The sequence below is a fragment of the Sparus aurata genome, chromosome 19 (genome assembly GCF_900880675.1).
Source record: "Sparus aurata chromosome 19, fSpaAur1.1, whole genome shotgun sequence".
In the NCBI taxonomy this organism is placed as follows: Eukaryota; Metazoa; Chordata; class Actinopteri; order Spariformes; family Sparidae; genus Sparus; species Sparus aurata.
The window spans coordinates 8,994,848-9,012,867 of NC_044205.1; the positions used below are offsets into that span (position 1 = coordinate 8,994,848).

General features: G+C 47.5%; 1 protein-coding gene across 3 annotated transcripts in view; it reads right to left on the bottom strand.

The window, feature by feature from the left end:
* The window catches only part of nrp1a (neuropilin 1a), a 65,971-nt gene that overhangs the window by 17,460 nt on the left and 30,491 nt on the right, over positions 1-18,020 (bottom strand). For all 3 annotated transcript variants that reach the window (XM_030398285.1, XM_030398287.1, XM_030398286.1), the window contains 3 exons: positions 15,504-15,659; positions 12,437-12,603; positions 1,290-1,445 (listed from right to left, as the gene is read on the bottom strand). In XM_030398285.1, the coding sequence (XP_030254145.1) occupies positions 1,290-1,445; positions 12,437-12,603; positions 15,504-15,659 (479 nt within the window). The remainder of the gene's footprint in view (positions 1-1,289; positions 1,446-12,436; positions 12,604-15,503; positions 15,660-18,020) is intronic.

Genomic DNA, 18,020 nt, shown 5'->3' on the forward strand with positions numbered 1-18,020 from the left:
AACCTTCCGGAGCGCCACCTCTTTGCATCCAAGTCCCCGAGCACTACCTGCCGACCACGTCTTCTAAGGGACGCAGCGACCAAGTCGTCCACTCTCTTAAATGTCACGCTGCGCCTCCTTCTCCGCTCGCTAACTGTAAAGTGGCTTTTTTATCCCAGGCTGGGCTAAGAAAACTGCCGGCTCAGCATGTAGCAAATGGGCCCCTTCGCACAAAAGCACTTAAGAGGTCCACAAGAACGCAGGCGGGGCTTACTACGGCACCTTTAGGCGCCCACTTCACAGAAGGGACTGTGTACTTGGAGAGCGACCATAAAGTGGTCGGGCCTGGGGGGGCATGTGTACAATGCAGCACAAACACGCTCGTTTGGACGCTCTGTCGATGAGAACTTTTTTTTTTTTGTGCGCCACGAGGCCTTGCCTTTTGGTATTTACATGTCACACACACACACACACACACACACAACTGTCAGACACACATGTCTCTCTGACGCTCTGTGGAAGGTGTGTTTGCCTCCAGATGGACAAAGCCTGTTCTGTTTGACAGGCCGATCAGCAATCAATGGTTACAGCCTGTCACGCTCCGGTCAAGCATGCCACCCCCTCCTTTTCCTTTCTCCTCTTCCGCCCCTCTCTTCCTGGACCCACCTCTACCAGCTGCTCAAACATGACATCTCTCTTTCCATCCCTTTTCCCCTTTAACTCTTGTTTGTCAGGTCTTTTGTCACCCTGGTTTCTCTGGCGACAAGCTGATGTGTACTTGACATAAAACAGTGGCTACATTCCTGACATAATCCTCCCTAAACTGCCACAGCGCCGCATTAGCACCGCAGTCCTTTGCTCCAAATACCATCCACTCGCACGGGGAGCGAACATATTACCATACAGAGGGAAAAGTGTATAATTGCACATTGGGAGGAAGAGACTCGAATGCATATAGCCGGGTATTCCCCCTTTTGTTGAGCTCAAAGGCAGCTTGGAAGAGACCACAATTCAAGTCAGCTGGCTGCTTTACCAACATGGGACATTTCCAACTGCAGTGCGTGGACAGGAGTGGCTTTCATGACACAGTAACTGGTCAGGCAGACGCAAAAAAAACCAAAACAGTTTTGACTATTTCATCTGCTTCTGATAGTTAAGGGGCTGAAAAATAGAGTTTGTGGGCTGAATGTATCAAGTAAAATATGCTTTATGATTCCTGAAAGTTTTCCCTTGGTATTTTTAATGTGATCAGCCGACTGTTGGCTAATGAAAATTTGTCCACACAAAAGTTGCGGAGAAGATTCTCCTACCTTTTGTTTGGAGCCTTCCTTCAAGGTGATCCAGTCCTCCCCATTCGAGCTGACGTCCACCTTGTAGGACTTGACGAAGTAGATCCTCCGGGTCTCCTGGGAAATGGCGCCCTGGGTGCCTATGGCCGAGACAAACCGCAAGAACCCAAGGTCCACCTGTGGAGGGCAAAGAGAGAGAGGGGAGGAGGCGAATGAGGAAAAATTCGATTTAAATGATTTAGAATTAGAAAATTCCACAGGAGCTGTAAGAATGACAAGACTTTCTCTCTCATTTCTAAGTAGCCAATACAGCTGAAGTAAAATGTTCTCTGCCCGTTCAAATGCATGAATAACTTTCGCAGAGAAGGCTTTCAATGCGCGGCGCGTATTAATAATGCACTGACAAGCGGGAGAGGTAAAAATATAACCGCATTATTACGATCACCTCTGGCTATAGCCTCATCAGCCGCTACCTGGAATTTAATAAAAAGCAATGAAACGATATTCGCATTAATGAAAGAGACACAGGATGACAACTTAATTTCCTGAGATGGGAGACAAGAGCTTATTGGATCAAAGTGAATGTTGAATAGAGCGAGGGGTCCGCAATCACATTATCAAAAACTGGCCAGGAGGAAAGAGAGATACAGATTGAATATCAAATATTGTGTCTTTAAAATATGCAGGGCTTTATAAAGTAATCATGAACTGCAGTGCATTACTGGGGGGCTATTATATTTTCACAAGGAGACAACGAGAGGCGGCGGGGTTAGGGAGAGTCTGGATTGGTTCTGCAGTCACGTGGATGTGTTTTTGCATTCAGGGCCGACGCTTGGCGGTATGCTTGGATGCTCGATGGGATAGACGAGCAGGGTGAAGTGTTGAGGCTACATGTCCGTCCAAACAGAGGGTTATGAAGACGATCCGTCGCTTCAACGGTTTACGCTCCTTTTTCTTCATATCAAGCAGAAAACAAACACGACTAGTTTGCGGAGTCCTGCATTGTGCGCGTATTTTCAAGTTGCATTCCCCACCTCTAAAGGCACGTGACGAACAATACATGACTGAGGTCCAGCGGGGAAGTCGCTGTACTCGGTATCGCTCCTCTAATGTCAGTGCGGTTCCCTTTTTTTTTCGTATTTCATCACTGATACTGTGAAGTTGTGAACAAATCGCGAGCGTCCATATTTTACCAGCTCCATCGGATAAATGGAAAAAATGGTGCTGTGATAACACCAGGACGGCCACAGCAACGCAAGATGAATCACCACAGCTGCAAATGTCGGGTCACATCAATTTACATTAACGTCATCGACGGCAACTGATGACGAACGAGGGGTCTTGAAGGGTTGTCCCATTTCATAGGGGGAGGTTAATACCGCTACCGTTTGTAGCTCTGTTCTGAGGGGCAAGTGGGCACTCGAAAACGAGGGGTAGGGGCGAATTAGCGTAAGTGTCACCCTGGCTTCCGTTTCTGTGGTAAGAATAGCCGTCACACTGGCTTATTGTCCGACGTTTAACTTGGGACTCTGGGACTGTTAGGGCCTGACTGGGAGTCCGGGAGGTGAGATCAGCATTTGCTAGTTCTGAGGAGCCACTAGCGATAACAAATCTACTCCTGCCGACTTCTGTGCAGGCTACTTAATTCCCATAATACCACCCCTTCATCCATAAAAGAGGAGAGGAGTGTGTAGTGTGAAACTGAAAGGCTTTTAAAAAGGGAAGGCTCACTCCCTCGGCGTAAGAAGCAGCATGCTGAATTCTAACAAGTGATAACACCGCCTCTGACAGGCCGAGCTGACGTTAATGAGGAATAATGGTGCTGCGTGCAGACCCCGCGAAAAACACGGGAGCGGCGCGGGAAGCCGTGGCGTCGGCGGAGCAGGTTTTCCAGATCGGGATGAGAGACAGGGTCTTTGATGTTGACGTGAGATGGGTTCGGCCCCTGATAGAAGGCGACCGGAGCCTTGAACCGGTCGGCGAATCGACGCGGAGGAGATCGTCGGTATGAGCATGTGGAAGGGTGTGCAAGAAAGAGTAAAAAAATCCCTACTGTGAGAGCGAGCAGACAGACGCAGGAGCTTGCACATTTTTTCGAAAATTAAAACCAGGGTGATCTGCCTCCGAAAAAAAAAAAAAACCCTCCAAAGAGCTCTCATATGTTAAAACCATACTTGCAGAGCCAACTAGCTTCGTCTGCCAACCTTATATACAGCGCAGTGCCACACTTAATGAGTCAGAGCAGAGAGAGCGGGAGAGGAACGTCTGCGTGCCACAGAACGACGGTCATTCCTGCCCCTCCGATCCTCTTCCACGGGTAAAAAGACATAAACAGATGGGAGCAATAAATGAGGCTCCACCATGCCATTCTCTCCCTCTCTCTTGGCTACTCAAAAGGATTTGGATGGATGGAGACTAACAAAAAAGACAGTCACGTACGGAGACAGAATACTTTTGTTCCTGTCTGGAGGCTCAAGGGGCTTGTACAGTAAGTCCCAGATTTCTTCTGGGTCCACAAATAGAGACAAAATCAAATCCCCCCAGCTTCAGAAGGTTCCCATTTAATAACGCAGAAGCCGAATTCCTCTCTGCAGGGCAAACGGCCACATGCGCCAGCGTTGGACGAGGAGAGCGCAGCGGATGGCAGCGAGGCCTGCGCAGGGCGTATATTAGCCAAGGCAGGTCTCTTACATCTATGTATGATCAAAAGGCCGTCCTGAATCCTTTCCAATCTGGACCAATGGCCGAGCGGCTTACTGAAAAGGCTCACATTAAAAAAAAAAGTTAAAAAAAAACGTCTAATAGGAAGACTTGGCCCTGGGATGTTTTTCTCTGAATGGATCTCATTAGGTGTAATGGAGAAGAAGAGCCTCTGGAAACGAAATGAGTGGCGGGGGTAATTGGGAACACTTGTGGGTGCTCAAACAGTCTCAGAAGTGTGCTGGAGAGGGCTGGACTAATGACTTTAATCAATATTCTAGTCCAACTTTCATGGATATATAAATTAATGTTTTTATTTGAAAGGGTGGCAATTTCTCGAGGGGCTCTCTGCCACTGGGTGTGGCGCTTTAACTCTTCGCCACTTGTGGCTCGAGAGTTTTAAGGGAACGCAAACCCGCACGGGGGACGCCGGAGAAAGCCAAATTATTGTCATTTTTTGAAGTTTTTTGGCAGCAAAGCTCAAATTTAATGATGCAGAACTTATTTAAAAAATTGATTTCCAAAAAACTGGCGCCGGGGCGAGCCGTGACGAGGGGAATAACGATGAAAGAGTGAACAGAAAGACGCGGGGAAAAGAAGCGAAGAGGAGGAGGTCGGGGAGGGAACAAGCCGGCTAACGGTGATGCCGTGGAAGATGTGAAGGACAGAAGCACGGGGTCTCTGGTGGTGAAGAAGAAGAAGAAGAAGAAGAAGAAGAAGAAGAAGAAGAAGGAGGAGAAGGAGGAGAAGAAGACTAGAACAATTTCACAGACGCGGGCTGATAACAGGGCCTGGGTAATGAGCAAAGCATGATTTATTAATAGCTGCTTGTTGGAGGTGGAGGAAACGAGGCAGAGGCAGCGCTAACAGAGCGGGGTTACACGGGTCAGGAAGAGAAGACGGGGCTGCCGGGATGTAAAGCAGAGTCCATTCCGTACCACAGAGACCGCAGCGAAAAAACAAACAGGCCCGGATAATGATTACTAGTGGGACTCCTCTCAGCCCTGAGCCGCTGACACCGCCAGCTGACCTGTATACATAAACCAATAGCACAACATTTAGAAATCATGATCAGCGCACAGTGGATCTAGGGGTACAGAACTCAATCTCGATGATCCAACTGTTTGTCGTTGAGTCCTGAAAGGCTGAATCATGCTCAACGGGTGATGTAATCACTGCAAGGGGAGGGAAGGGGAGGTGTGTTGATGACGACTCCATAAGGGATGAGCTACATTTTGAGACGCCGAGGCTGTTCATAGCGGTGTAAACATGAGCGTGATATGAGTGATCAGATCAGAGGCGGACAGCTGTGAGGACAGGTGCGAACACCCCCGAGGCGTACGGAAGACGCATCTGAGATCCGATCGCTCTGGAACACGACGTCTTAGCGACAGTCAGTGTGAAACACAGTAAATACAGTAAACAGCAACCCATATAGACAGCTTCTTTGATTCCCTTTGGAAAGAAAATTGCCAGACTCCCTTGAAAAATGGCTGTGTTGTGAGTCATGGACTCGGGAGAAACTTTATCAACTTTGTGAAATTCTCAACTAATTGGGCGATCTTGCAAATGTTATACTTGAGGATATTTCTTTATTTTTGGGCCTTTTTGATCTTCCAGACTGTTGATTTTCATATAGAGTGGGAAGTTACGTAGATCCTAACATATATAAGGTCTGACTTCAACTTTTTGCTGATCTAACAGAATGAAGCTCAAGTCTGCCCCACGTTCGCGATATTGTTATTTCTACCATGCAAGTGCGTGTTTGGACCGAGGCCCACCTATAGACAAACGACACTATACGTTCTGGGCATGCCGGTGCACTGTAACTCATATCTGGAGGGACACACAGACACACACACACACACACGCTGAGCCATAAGAATGAAGCTCGTGTTTGGACGGAGCCATAAACATGCCAGGCGGGGTAAGAAATCACCCGGGCTTCTCAGAGTCTTTCAATAAAGGCTGATATGTGGGCAGGACTCCATCGTGTCCTTGTCTCCCGGGAGCTTTTCCTGCTGCGGCGCGGTCCAAAATGTGTTTGCCTCCGCGTGTGTGTGTTCTGGGTGTGCTCCGCCTTCCTGTTCTGAGGCAAACAGATGACTCAAAGCACCTGACCCCACAACGACGCGCGCGGCTCCAGTCGTTTGACAGACTAATGAAACCAGAAAGGCAGAAAAAGAATTAGTCGTGCTCGGGCTTGTAACATCAGCCAGTTAAAGCCTGGTGTGCATGCAATTAGATCAGCGCTGAAGTCAACATCGGGCATTTGAATGAGCCGTGTATACTTGATGTGTGTGTGTTAGTGCGGGAATGAACGACTGGGAATGACAGGCAGACGGTGTGTTTGCGTGTTTATGTGTGTTTGTACAAGTTTGTAGAGATAATTTTCCAATTATCCCTCAACGGCAGTGGCAGCTGAGGGCACAATCATTAGGTCTACCCGATACTCGGCGCATTGTCTCCGTTGCCGTATGACTCAGCTGAGCAGCGAGGCCACATGATACGTGTTTGAGGCTAGTCATTGTTGTGTGGGAGCAGTGAGCAGACATGTGGTTTATAAGGGCAAGGAGGAGGAGGAGGAAGAGGAGGAGGAGGAAGAGAAGGGGGGGGGGGGGGGGGGGGCGTTCAAGAAACAGTGGAGGCTCAAAAGCTTTATCTCTCGCTGCTTGATTGGCCCATAATTGAGTTGCCAAGAAGTTGCACGCGGCAATCCGTACTCCGGGAGAAGTTTACCGAACACTTTCTCTCGAATCCATTTCTCAGCTCTCCCCAACAGAGGGGGGAGGAAAAATAGCCTCCCATCGGTATGTGTGTGGGCCGCTGACTGAATAACCGAGGCCTCTGGGGAATGAGTTTATTCGTTTTCCCTCAGCCAAAAAAACAACAAGGGGAGAAATGCTGCGGGTGAGGAAAGAAGCGGCGCTGCTCCTCTTGTGTTTCCAAAGTCAAAGAGCAGCTGGTAGACAGAGACGGAGACCCCCCCCCCCCCCAATCGACGAAACAATCTCTGGAAATGCTTAATAACATTTCAACCCTAACCCTAACCCTTAACCCTAACCGTATATACAGGAGAGAGAGTTTGGAATCCTCCCTGAGTTCCCTGTTTTTTTTTTTTTACAAAATCTTTAATCTCTCACTTTTGAGAGCTGACACGCATGCAGCTACTCTGCTCTGCAGCTAAAAAGGGGGATATGTCTTCAGCCCCAGATGCAGTAATTATAAACCGGCTTTTGGCAAACCTGTTTGCTAATTTCACCTGCAGCGCTTTCGTAGAGGAAGCTTTTTTGGAATGGCTCCATTACCCGAAAGTGTAATTAATTCTCCTTTCATGAAAATTGTATTACTCAAATGCTGCAGGACCTATGAGCTCCGCTCGCGACCTTCCATTTATCACAATATTCACCTGACAGGATTGCGGTTTATTTTTAGCCCCTCGACACCCTCTTCGGTGGCATTAAATTATACATGTTTTCCCATCCACCGATCATCTGTTTTTCCTGACAAAGAGGGATGAACAGGTCGAAACCGCAGCCGTAATGAAATAAAAGGTTGCCTGGTTTGTTGTGTGCCGAGCGCGCGCCGCGTCGCTGCATGATTAAAGGTTTCGGTGCCAGCTGTTAGAGGAAGGGTTTTAACAGTCGGTTTTCAAAGGTTCTCTCTGAATCATTTTTTTTTTAAGACTCTGAGTTCAGCATCGCATCCAACACACACATGACTAAAGCTGTGAGTAATTGTTATGACACTTAGAAACAGTGATCAGGAAGGAAAAGAGGGCGACCTGAAGGTATGTCATGTCTGGGAGCTGGCCACCGATACTATCCCAGGATTTACAGCTGTGGATGACGGTTCGGTGATGAGGGAGCTCTCAGGCATTTACCCTGTCTGTAGCGCACACGCTGAAAAATGACACTGATTACAGCTGAGCCGAGGTTTTTTTTCTCTCTGAGTACTTATGCAGCGCTGTCTCGTTTCATAACATCCCGCCATTCTTCACCTTTTGATTTCTGGTCCCATTTTTTTTTGGGCTACTCCACTCGAGTACCGTCTTCCATCCATCTCATTGATTTTTCCGATCGAGAGCAAGCGGCGATGCAGAGACAGCACCCATTGTTTCCATTTGTGCAACACGGCGATGATCTCACCGGCAGTCGCATGCCAGCCTCGGCTCTTCCACTCTCGCAAGACTTCATCAACTGAGAAGCTGCTGTTAATTACCACGCTATATTCTAATTACTCATCACTCGGCACGGCGCTAAGCCCTGGAATGGGGACGGGATCGAGAAGGGGGGAGAACGAAAGTGGCATGTCTGCAACTCATTTACCTGGGGTGACTGAACGCACATTTGGATGAGAAGGTCTTGTTTCTGACGGTAGCCTCAGCACTCCGGGGTTCGGGTTGGATCAAAACTACAGCGAGCTATTATGAGGTTTTTCTGTAACGTTGAGACACCATGGACAGAGCAACTTAAAAATGCATTACTGTAACACTACTAAGAAAAAAAAATACTACAAAAAAAAACATTACGTTTCCGTAGAAGTTCCCCTTAACTTTTTATGTAACAACTGAATAAACATAAGGTTTATATATCATTCTCCTTTAATTTAATTTGGTCAGATTACCTAATTATTATCATTATCAAATGTATTTACATTGACTGTATATGATAGAAAAAACTTTGCTTTAACTGTGACACTTATTACTTGCTATTCAATGGTAATAATTATAATAATAATAATTAACTAATCTTTAGTTAACAGTTATTTGACTGTGTACACATGATTTATAAACCATTTATTAAGCTTCTTCTTGTAATGCCGCCGCTGTTTCCTGTCGGTTTTTGCATGACCTATGTAAGCTATGAGAATATGCTTTGGTTCATGCACACCTAGATTCATATTTCTGTCTTTTTTGAGCGTGGAAGCCAATCTATAATCTTTGCTAAGTGGCCCAAGTTTCACGCTGCTGTTTGCTTTGGGGGAGCGAGGTGTTTTAAGCTCTCCGTGTAAACCCCGCGACAATCTCGGCAGTAAACGGTTGACTTTACCCCGAGATTAGCATCGCGTGCAGCGGATAGAGGGAGCGTACTGTGTACGCAAACAGCGATATGCTTCTCGCGCGCGGTGCTTTCATCTATCAGACGAGCGAGATTAAAGCGTTTCTCAAATGACAACGGTAAAGGGACTCGCTATCGCCCCTCATTATTAAACAACTGAGGTTATTGGAGATGTATGACACTGATAAAAACATAAATACCAGTGAGGTAATCAGGCATAATGCATCCCGGTGTGAAGATTGAGGATAATGGCGGGAGAGATTGCGGCTAAATTACAGATATGGAGAACAAAATCAAGCCAGCCCAGCATTTGGGATGTACATGTGCAGCACAGTATATTACAAGATGCTCAATAAAGAGGCTTTCAGGTATTGACATTTGGGTTCTCTCCAAGACTGATCCGTAAATTATTCATCTCGTGCGCGTGTGCGATCAATGGTGGCTGCCTGACAGAGATCCAGCCTTGCTTTTATTGCATCCCTGAGATGATGTGGCGACTCTCGCCAGCCATCAGAGCCTTCCTCAGACACATTTGACAAAGCTGTTCCGCGATATGCCAGCTTCTTCCAAATTCCCCCTGTCACGGTCCCTGAAGGAACCCCTCGATCTAAAAAACCCACCGGAGACGAATGTGTTGTGCAGGCGCAGGCATTTCCTCACCGGTGTTGTGTGTCACTCAGGTTTTTCCTGAGAAACCGGTCTGAATTCATTGAGCAAGGCTAAGGATACAAGGTGGGAAGTCTGTGAGTGTATCCTCATTTATTTATTTTTTGCAGCAACCTGCTGTAGAGACCCCCCCCCGCTGCTCATCCTCTTAAGCTTCACAGAAAGCCTGGCTCTCACAGGCAGATAATACGCAGAAATCTCCCTCTACCTTGATGCAGATCTGCGAGAGACCTGATTTTTCAAAAGGACCGAGGGGAAGAAGGGAAAAGGGAGAGGGGTGAAAAGGAGCAGAAATGAAACGAGGGTCTGTTTTGAGGGATTATCGTCTCCGTCTTCGCTCCCTCCCTCTAGCCGCACACCCCCGCTCAAAGGACATCTGTCCATCTCTGTGTACACCAAAGGGGGCTGATTAATGGCCTGGCTAACCCAGCACTCGATGCTGAACCACACCACGCCAATCTAATTACCCGGAAACGAGAGACAGACCCCAGCATCTCGCCCGCCCTCTCTCCATGCATCAGAATGAGGCAGCATTAAAATGGATGACAAATCTGGATTATGTTCGTCAAGGAAAAAAAAAAAAAAAAAGAGAAGAAGAGAGAGAAGCCAGAGCAAAGGAAAAAGCCCAGGAATCAAAGGCCGCCTGTCATGAATAATAAAACCGTCTGCCTCGAACTGCAGTCAGCGTATGATATTGAAATAAATAATGAATTGATTACCATGCATCTGACGGTGTGCTCAGATGTTTTGAACGTGCCGTGCGGGGGCCCGAGCTCGTTGCAGCACCATGGCAATGAAAGACGAATGAAGAATTCTACTCTTTTAATAACCACTTGTGATAATTGGGCCTCCGCTCGGAGCGCTCAGCACAAGTGCATCGCACTTCTTAGAAAACATAAATTATGTGGCAACCACAGACTTGGCTCCTCTTGCTGCGTTAGAAATGAGAAATTAGGAGGGCCACATTCAGTGTTTTGATCCGATTAGCATTGGGAAAACAGCTAAACCAGAAGAGCACGCCCGGATTTGACTGCCAGATCAAATACTCGGCGTGATCAATACCATGGCAGGGAGGGTGATCATCGCGATCACAACGTAACTTCTGCTGACAGAACAGGCAGCTGCTACGGGAAGTGGCGAGGGCAGCCATATTTCTTCCTAATCCCACTCAAGATACACGCTGTGCTCTGCCGCAGGACGATACGGACCTCGCCACAACCTTCCAAATCATCCGCAAAGCCAAGAGCACACACGTGGACACATACCTTCGCACATACATGCTCAAACACTGATTAAATTAGTCTGAAAGAGCAACAGGGGCCCTCGAGACAATATTTTCATTGCAATAATAAAAGAGCTTGCTTATGGCCCTCCCTGAGCAAATATTTGGCTTTGGGTCAGCTCCATTATTCGTGCCCGGAGGGATATGCGGGGGCCAAACTTTTCAGCGATGAAGCAAAGAAAGAGCAGATAAAAGAAAAACAGTCTGGGCATTTTACGAGGCCTGGAGGCTTTTCGGTTAATAAATCAAACATGCGTCTAGGTAGTGCCGCTGTAGTTGTGTCGCCGGGGATTCTGTCCTGGACTTGGGATATGTGACTTATCCTCATCGGGGAACGGAAAAAAAATAAATCCTTAATCTTTCCACATAAAGTTCCCCCCAGTGGGTGATGATCGCTTTGCGCAGATAAGCTGACAGACAGAAAATATATGACAGAGCCTGTTTGTTTCTTTGAGCGTGTGTGTGTGTGTGTGTGTATGTGTATGAGGCCGGGCAGGATACCTGGACTAAATCCCAGCATCCCCCCCGGGGGAACGGCCACTGTTATCAAGGAGAGGGAACATTATCAGGCAGGACAGGACATTATAGACAGAAACACCGGCAATTTTTTGGCGAGGTGTGGACTTCGTCACCCCGTAGGTCCATCAGGATGAACGACATTCATCAGTGAAATTGTCGGGTCTCGTCAAAGCATTGTTGAGAACAAGAGACTCAAGGACAAAGTCAGAACGCTCCTACTATACTGTGTTCAAACAGGCAGTAGCCGCTTCTGATGCACACTGCGTACACCCTCAGACTGTGACACACCTCACAAAAACAGACTGCAGGCCATACTGTCGTGGCTTGGAAAGTAAGCTAAAACTGTTTTTTAAAGCAACAGTCCACCCAAAAATAAAAACCCAGTCTTTATCTGCTTGTTATCCAGTAGCTCTTTCATCACTTAGTTTATAGCTCGGCAGCACAAGAAGGGGTGTAAAAAAAAAATTTTTTCAAATTAATTTTTGGATCTCTAGAGCTTCGAGAGACCTGGATTACGCCGTATGGGACCATTTTATGTTTTTTTTCCCGGTTATCTCTCTTCATTTTTGAAACAGGACTTCAGTTGTTTAAGAGCTCCCCGAATGTTTTGTGGACTACAACACTTTGAACTGACTTTCTTTCAACTATTTTAGCAATCATCTACGATATCTAAGTCCAATAACCCTCTGAAAAACCAATAATATCCTCTCTTTCATCAGAAGCAATGTTGTGTCTGTATCCGAGGCTGCAACTGAGGATTGCTTGCATTGTCGATTTATCAGCGGATATTTCAACAGCTGTTTGGTCCATTAAATGTCAGAGAATGATGAAAAGTGTTCCTCAAAGCCTGAGAAGACGTCCTCAAATGTTTTGTTGTATGTGTTGTTTATCTTAAAAAAATTACCCAGTAATACGTCATCTATGATTCACTGCATCCTTACCTGTATCCACTCCTTGTTGGAGTCCTCTGCAGGCGTCCACGCGTTCTCATAGTAGTTGAGTCTGGAGCGCTCCGAGGACCAGCTGGGGTTGTACTTGGATGAGGCCATGATTTGGTCCGATGTTATCTCTCCAGATTCCATTCCCAGAGGGTCGCTACAGTCAAAGTCTGAGAGGGGAGATAGAGGACAGATACAAGGTAGGAGGAAAAGAACGGGGAAAAAAAAGGAAGGGTAAGAACGGTGTGCGGTTTAATTCTGAAAGCACTAGATTGTACCCAGCGTGTGCTTTCAGCGTCCCCCAGAATCGGAGCTCGTCTCTGGGGAGGAGGGCACCGCACGACAGGCACTCAGCGCTGCTGGCAGGAACAGAGCAGCACATCAGCGACGCCTCAGTAAATCCTTTCTGTTTCTCTCACTTTAGTTTTTAATGGAAGTGTTTCACATTAAGATGTAAAAATGTCTCCATAAAACATTCAGTGCGGGCTAAGTTTACGCCACTATTAGGCTTTAAAGTGACTTTCGCTCCGGTTATTTCTCCCACTGACTGGATGTGTTTCCTCATCTCCCTGTGGGCCGTTTATCTTGACTATTTTTTTTTCCCCAACTCGGTCTCTTGGGGGAGTTTAGGTGTGTTTAGCGTTTGTGGTTTGGGGCCGTATATCACACTCAGTGGCCAGCCACCCATGCTAGGAGCCGACTCCGTGGCTCAAGACTCTGCTGGGGTGAGCCTAAGGGCAGCCTCTCTGACCCCTGCAGGTCAGACATACTGACACCGCTGTGCACAGAGAGACAGTCGGAACAAACAATGTGACCTTTGGATCTGGGCAGGAGTCGTATAATGTCACCACAACAACACAGACGCATGTGAAGGCACACTTTCACACATTATTGCGGACCATTTCTCTCCTCATTGTTTATTTACCTCTTTTTCTGACAGTCGAGCAGGTAGTAAAGCACCCTGACACTCGGGCTGGGCCATATGGTCTTAAAGGATTCACCCAGAGTTCACCCAAAACCATCTATACAATCCTTCCACATCGCTTTGGGAGCCATTTTATGTTTTCTTTTTGTTCTTTTTTCTCAATAAACTATCAGAATATTTTTAACCAAATACCAAATACCAAATGACCAATGGTACTTCGACAAAAAATTAACTCAATAAGATTTTTTTCATAAATGATCAACAGTCTGATTGAGTTTTTCAAGACGTATCAAATATAACATCATCCAAAATCTATGTCTATATATAATCCCGATCGACGACAACGACATAACACCAAAATCTTCAAACTGTGAACTCTTCGCTCACAAGTCCCGTCTAATCTCGATGCCAGGGACATTTTGTCGTTTGCCCGAATATGCCGTCATGTGCTTGCGTGCACACGGACGCACGCACACACTCAGAGGGCACAGGATGGGGAGCGGTATGGAGCTGCGAAGTGGCTGCTGCCTACGAGCTAACACAGATGGTCTCCCCATCTGCCACGCCTCAGTCACTGGGTCAGCGTGTGTATTTGTGCTTTACAGTGTCAATGCGTGGCCGCATATGTATGCAATCACGAGCGTCGGATCCCCAGCGTGAGGCTGAGAACACTGTCTCGCACCTCCCGAGTCCTATCGCCGGCCCTGGCTGAGAAGCGTCCCTGTCAAACTTTTGCCAGCCGCTGAGGGATGGTATCTGATCATGTGGGTTGCTGACCAAAGCGGGGCTGATAGCCGAGAAGATAGCGAGGCTGGATGGGCGAGGAGAGTGATTGGGGAGAATGAGCACGGGGTGGAGAACAAAAGACAAGGCCTCCTTTCATCACCTTATCGCCTCTCATCAGCAGCTTACAGCTAGAGTGTACCCATCTCCTTGCATGAACCAGAAACTCCACTGTGTATTATACATAAGGGGATTATAAATGATTCAAGCGGCACAACTCTGGAGGAGCTCAGAGAAAGTTTGGAAATTCTCTTTCTATCTGGATATGCCTCGGTCGGTGATGTAAGACCGAGCAACCCGTGTAGATGATGGCGCTCACTGATCGCCGGTCAGATATTTCACCATGTGTCCTAAAGTTGATTCCCGTAATTGGATCTCAGATGTTTGATTAAACTGACTCAAGTAACTCGGCAGAAAGCTAAGTAGAAATGACATCACCAGTCATCACGTGCTCGCGGCTGTGAGGGAGGGGCTGTTTCAGTCGTGCGCGCTGCTTTCCTTTGGGCAAGAGAAAATCCCTTTTTGGAGATGATTAGTAGATCCGTTGAATGCCATCCGTCTCTATTGCTGTTCAAAGACCGCCTGTGTGTCTTTGGGGTGGTCTAGCCAACGGACAGATTTACGACTCCCACCAGCGCTCGTCTTCCTTAATGAAATGTTTAGCCAGAGCGTTTTGCAAAGCGGGGTCTTGGGGTCAAACCCTGTGATGACGCTGCTGCATGTAAACCCTCTGGGGTGTGTGTGTGTGTGTGGGTGTGTGTGTGTGTGTGTCCAGGGTGGTTGCCGGTTGGGGGAAGCTGCCTTTTGGAGCCCGTCTAGGGCCATAGTGCGTAAAAAAGTCTTGTAAACCATGGGAGGCAGACTTGTAGCCTGTAACGCGTTCAGATAATGAAGGAGGTGTTTATTTAATAACTCTTAAGCTCTGTTAATCCTGTGGGAATTTTTCTTAATAGGACCACGTGTGGCTTCAGTTGCGGACGACATCTGCTTCTTTTAGTGATATTCCTCTGGGGGTTCCAATGGTGCCCTAATTCTTGCAACTACTCAGTTAATTTCAGTCATAAATCTCTCCGATTTCTACTTCCGTTTTAGGAGTGTCGCAACTCTCTAAATTCTCAATGTAATAAGATTTGATCTTCGATTACAACTACGTTTTATCTGTCATGGTTAGGTTGTCTTTTTCATTTCAAACACATGCAAGCAGCTAGGGTTGGAATACAAAAAAAATACTGGGAGAATATTTTATCCTGCTTTGGATCTCAGGGGTCAAAAAGGGAAGCTCTACCTTTTGCTCTACCTCTCCTTCAGCCTCCCTTTACATCCCCTACTCTTCTGATTTTCAGTGTTTTTTTGCAAGCTTACCCTCTGGAACGGTCCTTTCGATGACGGTGAAGTTGGCAGAAAAGCCCTCCTTAGCGATGGCGCTGTCGGTGTTGATTGTCAGTGCCAGGATGCCCGTGTAGGAGATGATCCTGCCGGGGGTGTTCTGCCCACAGTACCTTCCGATGTATGGGCCGACTGTAGACAGGAAGAGGGGGTGGGGGGGGTGGGGGTGGAAGCACAGACATCGTTCCTTGGGTTAGACTTGGGTTAACTCAATATTTGTTTGTTTGCCACAGCCGTGTCACACAAGGGTTTAACTACCATCTCCCCCCCCCCTATGGAGGTGTGAAAACTAGTGTGTCAGTGAGGTATGTCACCGGCCCCATAAAGACGCTTGAGAAAAGACTCCAAACATTCCATGCCTGCTTGCTGTTTCGGACACAAAAAAGAGCAAAGCGGAGGAGGAACCTGTGGTGCGGGTAAGTCACGGTTTCTGTCTGTTCGCCGGCTGTAAATTACTCAGTCTCCCCGTCCTTTCCTTTTTTTCCTCTCAGACTGGAGGCGGACACAGCCACGGCCGAGTGAGATTTGTGGACACCAAACAAGTAAAGAAAGGGTAGGGACAATAGGGTACGGAGAGCAATAAAAGAACGAGAGGGACGCGTTCCGCCGAGCAGGGTGGACTTGGGAGGCAGGGAAAAAAATGGGAAGAGGGAGGGAGGAGGAACGTTAGGGGGAGACAGAGAAACACGAGGAAAGAGTGATGGGGTAACGAGGGAGCGGGAGAGCGAGAGAGCACAATGACCTTGCCCCCGTGTCTCTGATGTGTGCTATGATCCATGCACATTTGCGGGTGTGTGTCCATGCTGGTGTATGGGGACCTGCAGCTTATCTGTGATTAGTAATGCTGTGATCAGCGGCGAGTGACAGCCCTGCCTCCCTGTAGCCTCCTGTCATCCGGAGCATGCCCCTTCCAGCCCAGCTCCCGCATGAAAGGCAGGGGCCAGGCCTCCGGGACTTCCAGGGCGCGAGGGCTCAAATTAATCTTCATAACCCAGGTGCCTGGTGCATGCGCGCGAGAATCTGTGTGTGCTTTTTAACCCGCTAAGGCTTGGCCCCCGAACGAAGAAATGCCATCTCCCGGATTATCTGCATGACTCCCCAGTGCGATGAAATTTTAAAGAACCTGGCTGTGAAGCCTGCGTCCTTGCCTGCCTCCACGCTCCTCGGGGAAGAGCGGACGAGGGAGCGGTGGTTCAGCGAGGTGTGCTTTGAGAGGTGGAAAAACATGGAGGCGCGATTCCCCCGGTGTTTCACAGAGGCTCGCACTTGCCCGGACATCGTGCCCCAACCTCTGCATTCCCCGACGACTGGTACGCTTCAGTGCTTCTGAGCTAAAGCACTATCGATCCAGCAGGCACCACGGGAGCCGCCTAGCAAAAACCAGCGCACAGTTTTCCCCCTATGGCTTATTTTTATACAAGGCTGTCGCGCACATACAGCAACACCTGAAGGGTGTGATGCAGCATCAGTCCAAAATTGTGGTATGCAGTTTTTTCGCCCAAAAAGATCTTGTTCTCCTTCTTTTGTGCCAAACTTCCAGATGAAAGAAGTGAGAAGTCTCTGAATTTTAATAAGTCAGAAGTAATACAAGAAACATTTCTCCTCCGGACCCTTGAGGTACTCCTCTTTTTTGTAAGAACATATATTAAAAGGTGATAATAATGTGACATTTTCCCAGCTCTCCACGCCTTCGCAGGTCTTAATTAACACAAATCGAGATAGCGAAACCTGTCCCACCTCCAAGGGGGAGAACATACAAATGAGTCATGGAAATACTTTGCAGAATCAAAGGTCAACTACAAATCTAAGGAGATGTGAGCCGGGAAAATATTGAACTTCAAGTAAACTCGCTTGAAAAGGCACCGTGATTTACACTTCAACCCTATCACCCGGAACGCCGAGGGAGAAGGTACTGATGTTCATCAGGTTGTGCGCTATAAGATAAAAAAAAAAAAATCTTTCAATTTTCAGCCACTGATGGGTGAGAAAAAGCTTTCATCTTTTTTTGCGCCCCTTGTTGGAATAGCCGGGAGAAAAAAAAACTGAAAACTTCAAGAGGTGATTTTGGCTCGCTGAGTTCAAAGCCTCATCTCAGGCCGTGGAAGCGTTGCTTTGAACACTCCTCGCCCTCTCTCGCTCCGGCTCTCACCTGCTGACTTTTTAAGATGGATTTGAGAGCGCTGTTCTGCGGAAAACGTTTTTCTGGTGTGTCTGAGCCCACGCAAGTGCACCAGCCTTTGCCCAACCTTGCGACCGGGAAAACGTTGTCACTCATCGTGAAAAAGCTCAAATTTGAATTCAATACGCACTTTTTCTTGCAAAGGAAATTCCTTATAGAGCATTAGGGCAGATAAACTTAAACGTAATAGCAGTGATGAGCCCTCTCATTCCCAGACCTAGAGGCAGTAACAAATCCTCAGGCACAAGGCAGCCTGTGACACAGAAAGGAAAGGAAAGGTGGGAGGCTCTTGTATTCAGGAAGTGTTTGACATT